At 44.5% G+C, this 13385-nt stretch overlaps 1 protein-coding gene across 1 annotated transcript in view; it reads right to left on the bottom strand.

The window, feature by feature from the left end:
* GALNTL6 (polypeptide N-acetylgalactosaminyltransferase like 6) overlaps positions 1 to 13385 on the bottom strand; it is a 906144-nt gene that overhangs the window by 16749 nt on the left and 876010 nt on the right. Inside the window, exon 10 of the mRNA XM_077814511.1 lies at positions 8883 to 8999. Coding sequence (XP_077670637.1) covers positions 8883 to 8999 — 117 coding nt within the window. The remainder of the gene's footprint in view (positions 1 to 8882; positions 9000 to 13385) is intronic.

Below are 13385 nucleotides of genomic sequence, written 5' to 3'. Positions count from 1 at the left end.
TGTACTATGCCTCAAGGTGGAGGCTTGCGAGCCCATTGATTTGCTTGGAGAGCAAAGTCTTTTCAAGGTGGACTCATTAAAAGGTGAGTTAGAGCTTCTCTTCTTTGCATATTTAGAGGAGGTCTCTGAAGCCTTCCCCTCTCTAGGGGAGTGCTGGGCCGAAGTCAACTGCACACTAGATACTCCCGGAGACTGATGTACAAGGGGTTCTACTGACCTGGCTCCGCACCAGCTTGAACCATCATTAAGAGTCACAGCTTGATTTCCTGTTTCTTTCTTGTCCTGGATTTGAGGGCTAAACAGAAGTTATATTTCAGCAGAACATGGGCCTCTCCTAAATAGTGAGCACACTTAAAGTGTCCATCGCTGAATGGGATGGCCTCATGTTAGGTGAGGTAGCGTTTAAAACACAGTGAACTGGGCATGCCCCTCTCTGGAAGGAAGGGCTCCCATGAAGTCCTCCAAATAAAAGTAATTAACTAACTAATTAACTAACTAGAACTAAATGAATCTAATCTAAAATAAATGAAACTAACTAAAATTACCAGAGGCAAAGTAGCTGACATGCACTTGCTGCAGTCACACTAAGGCACATCGCAGGCAGAGACAGCTGAGAAGGAACTGAGGGCAATTTGCCTGTGCAGGGCTATATAGCCTTGGTGTGTGACATGAGGATTTCTAGGATACATGCATAGGCTGAATGGATATTGCTAATGAAAATCTCTGGTCAAAGGTGTGTGGGGCTTGCATGCACCTGAAATGGAGCACCCATAGGGACACTACCTGAAGATGAAAAATAATTTCCTCTTCAGATGAAAATTAGTCTGCATTTATGTTGCTTTAATTTTCTTTTAGAGATGATAATCCTCATAGTATTTATACTTTGAAACATTTATTTTATTTAAGACTTTATGCTGAAAGGTGGATAAATTAATCACAACTCCGTTCCCCACAATTGAAAGAATAACTTTCGGTTACAGTGTAATCTCATCTTGAAAAGAAACCTCCAATTCGTTATTGCAAAATAAAATATAGACTGTATCATTTTAACCTTAGAATCATATTTACTTTTCACCTGAATTTTAAAAGTGATCAACCTTTCCCCTCTTCTGTTGGCCGAGTTTAATCTCTGAAAAGCTCCACCTTTATTGGTTTGGAGGATTGAAAATCTCCTAGAGTTAAAAATTTATTAACCTTTCTATCTTCCTTCACCCTGTATGGTGCTCTGCTTGTCTAGAGCTGCCCTCTGCTGATAAATGTTTGAACTACATATTTCAAATTTCAGCCAATCTATTGAAAAGCAGAGTGGAATGAATACAAATATAAACAACTCAGAGCTTGATTCTATGAGGTGCCTTCAACACCCAGGAGTCCAAGAGAGTTGAAGGTGCTCAGCACCACCCAAAGTAGCAGTCTGCCACTTGTAGGACTGACCCCTAAATTATTAAATACAAACATTAGTACTATATACTTTATTTGAATTTATGCACATTAAATATCTGCACTGGAACTTACCAGTTTTTTCTGAAGCAGTTAATCAATTACACTTATCTGTCTGCTAAAGTTAGGGCTTCAATAGTCCTTTCCCAATGAAACCATACTGTTATTTTCAAGGACATAATCTCTTGCATTGTTCCACGTAATATTCTGTTGTATGAATGCATATATGATTATGTATCACCCACACAGGAATAATTCAGATTGTCTGTGAAGCATAGATCAGTCAGTTTAAAGAGACACCATTGTTCTGATTCTATTCTTATACTGGTTTTACATTGGTTTAACTTCATTTACTTTGATGGAATTACTACTGATCATTAATGTTGGGGAGAACAGAATTAGACTCATAGTATTTTTTAAAATTAAATCTACTTATAGTCACTGTAATATTGAGAAAATCCTGCAGTCATTTATTTCCAACCATTGACTCCTTCCAAAAATTCTCCCACCTTCCTATCCCCTTCCCTCCCTTTCCACACAGGAATTTAATTTCAATGGGAGTTAGGTGCCTAGGTATGTCTACACTACGAAATTAGGTCGAATTTATAGAAGTCGGTTTTGTAGAAAGCGTTATTATACAGTCAATTGTGTGTGTCCCCACACAAATGCTCTAAGTGCATGTAGTCGGCAGAGTGTATCCATAGTACCGAGGCAACCGTTGACTTCCGGAGCGTTGCACTGTGGGTAGCTATCCCACAGTTCCTGCAGTCTCCGCCGCTCATTTGAATTCTGGGTAGAAATCCCAATCCCTGATGGGGCTAAAACATTGTTGCGGGTGGTTCTGGGTACATATCGTCAGGCCCCCTCTTCCCTCCCTCCTTCTGTGAAAGCAAGGGCAGACAATCGTTTTGCGCCTTTTTTCTTGAGTTACCTGTGCAGACGCCATACCACGGCAAGCATGGAGCCCACTCAGCTAACCATCACCATATGTCTCCTGGGTGCTGGCAGACGCAGTACTGCATTGCTACACAGCAGCAGTTTATTGCCTTTTGGCAGCAGACAGTGCAATATGACAGGTAGCCGTCGTCGACATAGTCCTGGGTACTCTTTTAACTGACCTCGATGAGGTCAGGGGCGCCCGGGCAAACATGGGAGTGACTCAGCCAGGTCATTTCCCTTTTAAGTTTCGTCTCATGGCGATTGAGTCCTACCAACAGTACACTGTCTTTTAATCAGCAGCCAGAAGAAGACGGCGGCCAGCAGTCATACTGCACCGTCTTCTGCCGAGCACCCAGGAGATGATGATGGCTAGCGGTTGTACTGCACAGTCTGCTGCCAGCAAGATGTGTAAAGATAGAGGAAATGGCTCAAAACAAGAAATAGACCAGATTTGTTTTGTATTCATTTTCTCCTCCCTCCCTCCGTGAAATCAACGGCCTGCTAAACCCAGTTTTGAGTTCTGTCCTTGAGGGGGCCCAGTTTCTCACAAAGCCACCCCCTTTGTTGATTTTAATTCCCTGTAAGCCAACCCTGTAAGCCATGTCGTCAGTCGCCCCCTCCCTCCGTCAGGGCACCAGCAGACAATCGTTCCGCGCCTTTTTTCTGTGCAGACGCCATATCACGGCAAGCATGGAACCTGCTCAGATCACTTTGGCAATTAGGAACACATTAAACACCACACGCATTATCAAGCAGTATATGCAGCACCAGAACCTGGTAAACCGAAACCGGGCGAGTAGGCGACATCAGCGCAGTGACGAGAGTGATGAGGACATGGACACAGACTTCTCTCAAAGCACGGGCACTGGCAATGTGGGCATCATGGTGCTAATAGGGCAGGTTCATGCTGTGGAACGCCGATTCTGGGCTCGGGAAACAAGCACAGACTGGTGGGACTGCATAGTGTTGCAGGACTGGGACGATTCCCAGTGGCTGCGAAACTTTCGCATGCGTAAGGGCACCTCATGGAACTTTCTGACTTGCTTTCCCCTGCCCGGAGGCGCAAGAATACCAAGATGAGAGCAGCCCTCACAGTTGAGAAGCGAGTGGCAATAGCCCTGTGGAAGCTTGAAACGCCAGACAGCTACCGGTCAGTTGGGAATCAATTTGGAGTGGGCAAATCTACTGTGGGGGCTGCTGTGATGCAAGTAGCCCACGCAATCAAAGATCTGCTGATATCAAGGGTGGTGACCCTGGGAAATGTGCAGGTCATAGTGGATGGCTTTGCTGCAATGGGATTCCCTAACTGTGGTGGGGCAATAGATGGAACCCATATCCCTATCTTGGCACCGGAGCACCAAGCCAGCAAGTACATAAACCGCAAGGGGTACTTTTCAATAGTGCTGCAAGCACTGGTGGATCACAAGGGACGTTTCACCAATATCAACGTGGGATGGCCGGGAAAGGTACATGACGCTCGCATCTTCAGGAACTCTGGTCTGTTTCAAAAGCTGCAGGAAGGGACTTTATTCCCAGTCCAGAAAATAACTGTTGGGGACGTTGAAATGCCTTTATGTATCCTTAATGCCATGGCTAATGAAGCGGTACACAGGCAGCCTGGACAGTAGTCAGGAGCTGTTCAACTACAGGCTGAGCAAGTGCAGAATGGTGGTAGAATGTGCATTTGGACATTTAAAGGCACGCTGGTGCAGTTTACTGACTCGCTTAGACCTCAGCAAAACCAATATTCCCACTGTTATTACTGCTTGCTGTGCGCTCCACGATATCTGTGAGAGTAAGGGGGAGATGTTTATGGCGGGTTAGGAGGTTGAGGCAAATCGCCCGGCTGCTGGTTACGCACAGCCAGACACCAGGGCTGTTAGAAGAGCACAGGAGGGCACGGTGCGCATCAGAGAAGCTTTGAAAACCAGTTTCATGACTGGACAGGCTACAGTGTGAAAGTTCTGTTTGTTTCTCCTTGATGAACCCCCCCGCCCTTGGTTCACTCTACTTCCCTGTAAGCTAACCACCCTCTCCTCCTCCCTTCGATCACTGCTTGCAGAGGCAATAAAGTCATTGTTGCTTCACATTCATGCATTCTTTATTAATTCATCACACAAATAGGGAGGTAACTACCAAGGTAGCCCAGGAGGGGTGGTGGAGGAGAGAAGCACCGGGAGGGGTGGTGGAGGAGGGAAGGACAAGGCCACACAGCACTTTAAAAGTTTAAAATTTTAAAACTTATTGAATGCCAGCTTTCTGTTGCTTGGGCAATTCTCTGGGGTGGAGTGGCTGGAGGTCCCCCTACCACGTTCTTGGGCGTCTGGGTGAGGAGGCTATGGAACTTGGGGAGGAGGGCAGTTGGTTACATAGGGGCTGTAGCTGTGGTCTGTGCTCCTGCTGCCCTTCCTGCAGCTCAACCATACCCTGGAGCATATTAGTTTGATCCTCCAGCAGCCTCAGCATTGAATCCTGCCTCCTCTCATCACGCTGCCACCACCTTTCAGCTTCAGCCCTCTCTTCAGCCCGCCACTTACTCTCTTCAGCCCACCACCTCTCCTCCTGGTCATTTAGTGCTTTCCTGCACTCTGAAATTGTCTGCCTCCATGCATTCGTCTGTGCTCTGTCAGTGTGGGAGCACACCATGAGCTCAGAGAAAATTTCATCGCAAGTGCGTTTTTTTCGCCTTCTAATCTTCGCTAGCCTCTGAGAAGGAGAAGATCCTGTGATCCTTGAAACGCATGCAGCTGGTGGAGAAAAAAAAAGGGACAGTGGTATTTAAAAAGACACATTTTACAGAACAATGGGTACACTCTTTCACGGTAAACATTGCTGTTAACATTACATACATAGCACATGTGCTTTCGTTACAAGGTAGCATTTTGCCTCCCCCCAGCATGTGGCTAGGCCCTCCCCTCTCCCCGTGGCTAACAGTGGGGAACATTTCTGTTCAGCCACAGGCAAACAGCTCAGCAGGAATGGGCACCTCTGAATGTCCCCTTAAAAAAAGCACCCTATTTCAACCAGGTGACCATGAATGATATCACTCTCCTGAGGATAACACAGAGAGATAAAGAACGGATGTTGTTTGAATGCCAGCAAACATACACTGCAATGCTTTGTTCTACAATGATTCCCGAGTACGTGCTACTGGCCTGGGGTGGTAAAGTGTCCTACCATGGTGGATGGAATAAGGCTACCCTCCTGAGAAAACTTTTGCAAAGGCTTTGGAAGTACATCCAGGAGAGCCATGAATGCCAGGGCAAATTAATCATTAAACATGCTTGCTTTTAAACCATGTATAGTATTTTAAAAGGTACACTCACCAGAGGTCCCTTCTCCGCCTGCCGGGTCCAGGAGGCAGTCTTGGGTGGGTTCGGGGGGTACTGGCTCCAGGTCCAGGGTGAGAAACAGTTCCTGGCTGTCGGGAAAACCGGTTTCTCCACTTGCTTGCTGTGAGCTATCTACAACCTCCTCCTCATCATCATCTTCCTTGTCCCCAAAACCTGCTTCCATGTTGCCTCCATCTCCATTGAAGGAGTCAAACAACACGGCTGGAGTAGTGGTGGCTGAACCTCCTAAAATGGCATGCAGCTCATCATAGAAGCGGCATGTTTTGGGCTCTGACCCGGAGCGGCCGTTCGCCTCTCTGGTTTTCTGGTAGGCTTGCCTCAGCTCCTTAAGTTTCACGCAGCACTGCTTCGGGTTCCTGTTATGGCCTCTGTCCTTCATGCCCTGGGAGATTTTGACAAAGGTTTTGGCATTTCGAAAACTGGAACATAGTTCTGATAGCACGGATTCCTCTCTCCATACAGCGATCAGATCCCGTACCTCCCGTTCGGTCCATGCTGGAGCTCTTTTGCGATTCTGGGACTCCATCATGGTCACCTCTGCTGATGAGCTCTGCATGGTCACTTGCAGCTTGCCACGCTGGCCAAACAGGAAATTGAAATTCAAAAGTTCGCGGGCCTTTTCCTGTCTACCTGGCCAGTGCATCTGAGTTGAGAATGCTGTCCAGGGCGGTCACAATGGAGCACTCTGGGATAGCTCACGGAGGCCAATACAGTCTAATTGTGTGCACAGTACCCCAAATTCGACCCAGCAAGGCCGATTTCAGCACTAATCCCCCTGTCGGGGGTGGAGTAAGGAAATCGATTTTAAGAGCCCTTTAAGTAGAAAAAAAGGGCTTCGTCATGTGGACGGATGCAAGGTTAAATCAATTTAACGCTGCTAAATTCGACCTCAACTCCTACTGTAGACCAGGGCTAAGCACCTCTAGGCCTAGCTGTCTTCTTAAAAGATCAGTTCCATTCTCTTTCTCCACTATTCTTTCCATAAGCACCGACTCCATGGGTGCTCTGGGGCTGCAGCACCCATGGAAAAAAAACTGTAGGTGCTCAGCACCCACCGGCAGCCCCGTGGATCAGCTCCTCCCCCTCCGCCCTCCGCCCTCCCATTGGCAGGCCCCACTGCTCAGTTCCTCTCCCTCCCCCCCAGCACCTCCCGCCTGCCTGTGATCATCTGTTCAGTGGCATGCAGGAGGCACTGGCAGGGGGAGGGAGAGGAGCGGAGGCAGGAAGAGGCGGGGCTGGGGTCCAACACCTCTGGAGAAATCACGAAGTTGGCACCTCTGATTCTTTCCTCCAACAAACTCTCTCCCCTGTCACCAAGTTTCTTGTGTCTTCTCCTGCACCCCCTCTAGCATCCTTGCCTGACCTCCTTTGACTCATAGATTATAAAGCCAGAACAGACCATTGTGATCATCTGGTCTGATCTCCTATATAACACAGGCCATAGGACTTCCCTGCATTAATTCCTGTTTGAATTAGAGCATCTGTTTTAGAAAAATATCCAATCTTAATTTAAAAAAAAAATACAATAATGGAGAATCCACCACAAACCTTGGTAAATTGTTCCAATGGTTAATCCCCTCATTGTTAAAAATGTGCACCCTATTTCTGGTCAAAATTTATCTACTTCAACTTCCAGCCATTGGATTTTTTTTTAATACCTTTGTCCGCTAGATTGAAGAGCCTTATCAAATTTCTGTTCTCCATATAAATACTTATAGACTGATCAAATCAATCCTTAACCTCCTGGCCTCACTCTCATGTCTCCACTGCTCTCAACCTTCTCTCTCTCTTCCTTGTCTGCCCCCCATTCTCAAAAAGCTGTCCCTTTACCCCAACTCATTTAAGTACCATCCCAGCACCCTTCTTTCCTTTGTTTCCTAACAGTAGGAGCAGAAGCAGCCAAAGAAGGATTGTTGCACTGGGATGGGAGAGGACAAAATGGGGCTCTGGCCAGGCCGGCCCACCCACCCACAGAATCTCCCTGGATTCAGGACTGTGCAGGGACTATGACCCAAGTGGTGCCTCCCCTTTTTCCTTCCCCTACGCTCCTCCTCAGCATATGGCCTTGGAGAAAAATAGCACAGAGCAGCTGGCCAACCAATAATGGTAGTAGTGGAAGCAGCCAAACCAGGGATCTTTCAGTGTTCAGAGAACTTCCTGCAGTTTTGACTGCACTCTCTCTCTGCCCTGTGCAGATTGGCTGTTTGCTCCAACCCTCTGCCTCCCTCCATCTCTTTACCTCATCCTTATTCCTCTTCATCTGCCCCTTTTACCTCTTTCTCCCCTGACCTGTCCTCCTCACCCTCTTGCCTTCCCTTTCCATTTAGCTTATCCCCTCCTAAGTAAACCCCCTAACCCCCCCCCCGCAAATATTGGGAACTAACACAACGTTTGTTGCCATCACATGGTTCACCCTCCTTGTGTATTGAGACTGTAAACTCTTCAGGCAAGAGACTATCTACTAGTACAGTGCCTAGCACAATTATTGATTGGCTCTTAGGCACTGTCCTAATAAACATGATTGATAATTAATTAATTATTTCTTTTCTTGATTGCCACCTCTTCCTTTCTGGCCTCTTTGAATCCATATGGTTACTATTGGAAATACATATTTCTTCCTTGTACCCAAAATTCATTTAAAGCACAGCTGCTCAGATCATTTTCTTGGCCATTGACCTGACCCACTTGGAATCCACCATATTTGAAATCTTTTGATCTTATTTCCAGTCGTTAGGGTTATTCGGCTGAAGGGACAAGAAGGAGACATGTCTGGTAGGCTCCTCTGCTCTTTTATAATACAGATGTGGATGTTTCATGACAAACATGTCTACTTTCAGAAATGCTGAGAGCTAAATGAATCAAGTCAACATTTTTGTGTAACTAAGCAAAAATCGGAAGCCTAAAGAACTTCTGGGCATAACTCCTCTTTCCATAAATGAAGCTAGGGGAAAACAGCAAAAAAGATGACTAGCGGAGAACCTAAGGTAATATTAAGGTTTGCTTTGTAAAAGCTATTAAGGCCAACAACAGATTTTTAAAAATTCCACACCGTGTTTAGACTTAGGAGGAGGAGGAAACCTCAGAAAAGTCTTTAGAATCTGGGGAAGAGAAGCAACAATTTTACGCTGCATTTTTATGTCATTAAAATACCTGTTCATGTGACCACGTCCGTTCTGAGCCATCCTTCACACAAACATCTAGCCTCAGCTCTGCCCCTGTGGCCCCATGTTTACTGTCCACACAGAGATTGGCTGCCACATTTCGAATCTGCAAAACCAAGCAGCAACATTTCACATTATACAGCAGGCTGCAGAATAGGACTTGTGAGGATGAGGATGCTGAGATTTGACTCTGTCTTGGTTCAGTCAGAAACTAGAGATATGGCTATAAGCACATTGCTTATTTATCATCAATGGGGCTTTGTATGTGGCAGAGAGGCTGAAGAGACTGTATCCGGGAAGTGATCTATTCCTTCCTCTGCTCCAGTATTTGAAAAATTCTGTAAAGAAATTGAGATTACGTTTTTTATTAGAATAGTTTGGGGTATAAGGACTGGAATGAAAAAGAAATCTTGGGAGGATAAAGTTTAGTTTGTTCCTCTCCTGCCAACAAAGCAAGCAAGATCAAGTTCATTCAGAGGAATCTCCTGTTTGAACCTCTATCAGAATTCAGGGTGATAGTTTTCTAAAGCTCAGACACACACAGTTCCAGTGCTTGTGGGTGTGTGTGTTGGGGGAGTGCTATCTCTTTAAGCAGAGCACTCAGGCAGCAGCTGCTGTCAGCAGCACTCACTTCTGAGCCAGCAGCAGACTGGATCCCTCTGTTCCTTGACCCCCTGCTCAGCGGTGACCGCATACATGGGTGGCAGAAAAGGGACATCCCAACATCAGCCCACCTCCCCAACCCCCACTCTGCGCAGCAGACAGGAGGCAGGCTCCTGGTCCTAAGCAGCTTGGCCAGGCGTGGCTCCATGGGAGGGAGGTAGGAGCAGCAGTGGAGCAAAGCATCAGGAGGAGGGGCATTCCTGCCCCAGAGGCATGCAACGGTGCAGGGCACCTGGGTGATGGCTCCCTTTGCCACCCCTCGGACCGGCCCTGTCCAGCGGGGAGGGGATGGTGCAGACAAAGGGGTGCCTCCCTCCCCACCCAGCTTCTGCTGAGCCCCATCTCCAGAGGTGTGTGATTAATGCTCACTAAAAAAAAAAACGCATTAATTTGTTTTGAGTTAATCACATGCATTAACTGAGATTGACAGCCCTAACATATATATATATATATATATATATATATATATATATATATATATATATATATATAATTCTCACAGCAAAATGACTGACCAAGTATTATTATTTTATCAACTACAGCTGGTTAACAACATTGTAAAAGCATCCTGATTGGTTAATAACTTAGATTGGTTAATAATTAAATCATACAGTGTTTTAATATCATGTGCTGCAAAGAGTTTCAAGAGAGACATTAAAGAGTCACTTGTGGCTCCTGAGCCTCAGCCTGAGTATCACTAAACTAGACACTTAATTCCTCTGTTTCTCCCTCTGTAACATGGGGATGATAGTAACTATCTAGCTACCTTCAAATAGTGTTCTGAGGGTTAATTAGTTATTGTTTGTACAGTGCTACATACAATTACTATTTTAGTTTCTAAGATGTCTGCAAGGGAAATAGTTGTCTAGTGTTACTGTAATGTGTGACCATATAGGGAATCTGAATTTAGGTTCTGAACACAATTGATGACTCTCCAGGCAGGCAGGAGCTAAGCAGCACATTAAGATCTCTAAGAGGATGGAGGAAATCTCTCTCTCTCAATCTGCAGGCAGCTCCAGGAGTAACATTGATAGACTCTAAGGGGAGTCATATCTAACATGGAAGGATGATTCAGACCTAGACAAATAATTTGAAGGGAATAAAGAAGAAAATGGGCAGAACTCATGCCTTTAGCCCTTCTGTGATTTAAATTAGCAGAACACCTTTGAAAAGAATTTAGAGAGAATAAGATGATGCTGGAGAATCTTGATTTCTACAGGTCCCTTCTCCTCCACAAGAAGGAAGGTATTAAGGCAGATAGAATTTATGGCACCCCAGCTGGGATCAGGAGTTCTTAACAGAATGCTAGTCATTAGTCAGTCAGTCAGAATCCTGGTAACTGATATGTCTGGCTTCATCTGGTAGTAGTTAGCAATTGTGGAGAAAGGGAAATTATTCTGCAGCATATGGGAAAGGGTAGCTTAAATAATCACACAGAAATAACCACTGTAAAAGGAGTTTACAAAAACAAATAACTTCCACTTATGAAAAATGCTGCTAAAGCTAAGTGCATGGGAGACGGAGTGCATGTCAAATTTCCTTGAAATTACAATATAGAATTAGAGCCTGTTTTTCAAAGATGCTGAGCACTCATCTCTCCCATTAAAGACGAAATGTGTGTGCTGATATGTTCAGATATATATATCCATCTTCAAAAACCAACTGTGAGATTCTTGCAAACTTAGAAATGAAAACAACTTTTCCACATTTGCAGAGAATTGCGTGCACACTATTGCCTGGGCAAAATGACCTGACTTGCAACTTTGATTATTTAGCTCAAAGAATCTCAGCGCTCAATCCCTCACACAGACTGTGTAAGACTGAGCTGAAGGCTTATTAACTGAAAAAGGGTTCTGCAGTTGAAGTAGTCAACCAGGTTGTCAAAACTCTGCCTTCATTTCACATGTTCTAGAAAAACACAAACTAGCAAGATCAGGGAAACATTTTAATTTCAAATTTTCAAGGTTTTAAAACTGAAGTTAAAGATCAATTTCAAATACAGTTTTGACTGTTACCTCACCAGGGCCTCATTCAGACACCTCTAATGTGATTAATTTCACTTAGTTCAAATAAAGAGTATCTGTCCTACTGGAAAACTCTTAGCTGTTTTCTTAATGTTTCGCTCTTCATGTTATATACTCAAAGCATAGTCACCAACTAAAACTGAGAGGCTATGAAACTAGTGTTAACAGTAAAATAAATACTATTTCAATGTTTCACTTTTAAAACCTTATGGTATTAGTAGGGCTTTCATATTTTTGTCTGGTGAGGGAATTTTCTTATCCTGTTCTACATTTAAGGGATAGATTCAATCTATCATATACTGTTCTGGAGAGAGTTTTCATTTTTAAAGTTTCCTTTAGCTCACTTCCTATCTGCCCAGTTTTCTCTGTTTCCCCTCTCCTCTTTCTACTAATGAAATACTCTTCAGCATTTGTTTCTCTGTTCTCTGCATTGTTGTATGTGTCTGTCCCAGTGCCATATCTCATCCTTTCTTTGCCTCAATCTACTCTTCCAGTCAGAGAGCATTGTTTTATTTGGGGTGGAGAGAAGGATTTGATGATAAAAGCATTTAAATCGGGCTCATACTCCTGCTTTGTGGTACTTCTATGCGGCCTTTGCCATTGTTAGAAACTGAATGGAGCCGTTCAAACTGCTGTCAGAACGACAGGGAATATTCTACAGAGAATCAGCACCATGCTGCTTGCAAATCCTACAATATTCTTTTGTATAACAGGGCAAGGAAAGCAGGAAGTCTCAGACAGTGTGTGGCTTGTTGTTGTTTTTTCTTGATTAAGGAAGCGTGCATCTGAGACCCCCATTTCCAATAACAGGCTAATATGCATTTCTAAGTTATTGGACTTTGAGTTAAAACTACTGAAAAAGGCAAGTCTAAATTTTCAAAAAGTTTTCCTCATTTGTACATATGCAATTATTGAGCAGCCTTCTAATACACAGGGGCAGATTCTAATAGTCATATGTACAAAAGATAGAATGGTTACATGCAAAGCGCATTTGTTCACTCCCAGTTTCTGTTACCTGTACACACACAGCTGAGTATGCTAAAAAAAAAAAAAAAAAAGCACTCAAGGGTTTTTTATAAATATCTCTACCCAAGAGATTTGGTGGAAAGTGTAATTGTAATTCCTCCCACTGATAAAAGAAATAGGGAAATACTTTAATTAAACATTCAAAACTCTAGATTGTAAAATTGAATATTCTAATATTTGATAAATAACCCAATACTAGTAATACTCGTAGTTGAGTTGGCAGTTCTGGGCAAAAATGCAGACAGAAAAGTGAATGCCTGATTGAGGCCCCTTTAGAAATCTGGCCCTTAAAATCCTCCATGGTAGAATTTGATGTAGTGGGAAACAATGTTGTCATTCAGAAAACACTGCAAACTTTGTATTTATGCCTTAATGTGCATCAAGATTCTGAACACCATCACACTGCACGCTGAGACACAAACACTAGTGAAGAGTGCAGGAGGGCTTAAATAGAGTCATGCAGCAAAATCCCACAAAGGGTCCCAATCGTAGAGGAATGAAGGGGAGGATACTAGGAGTCAGGGGACTGGCAGGCCCTGGCTCTCCCTGCTTTCCTTGCTGCTCCTGCACTTGGGAAAAAGAAGGTATTGACGGAGAGGAACTTTTGCGACTGTTGGCTCCAGCTCCTTGTGCTTAAAGGATATATCTACAAAGCAATAAAAGACCTGCAGCATGGCTGTGGCTGGCCCGGGTCAGCTGACTCAGGCTCACAGGGCTTTGGCGGTGGGACTAAAAACTGCAGTGTAGACGTTTGAGCTGGAGCTTGGGCTCTGAGACCC

The sequence above is a fragment of the Eretmochelys imbricata genome, chromosome 4 (genome assembly GCF_965152235.1).
Source record: "Eretmochelys imbricata isolate rEreImb1 chromosome 4, rEreImb1.hap1, whole genome shotgun sequence".
NCBI classification, from domain to species: domain Eukaryota; kingdom Metazoa; phylum Chordata; order Testudines; family Cheloniidae; genus Eretmochelys; species Eretmochelys imbricata.
This window is presented reverse-complemented; position numbering and strand designations above follow the sequence as displayed.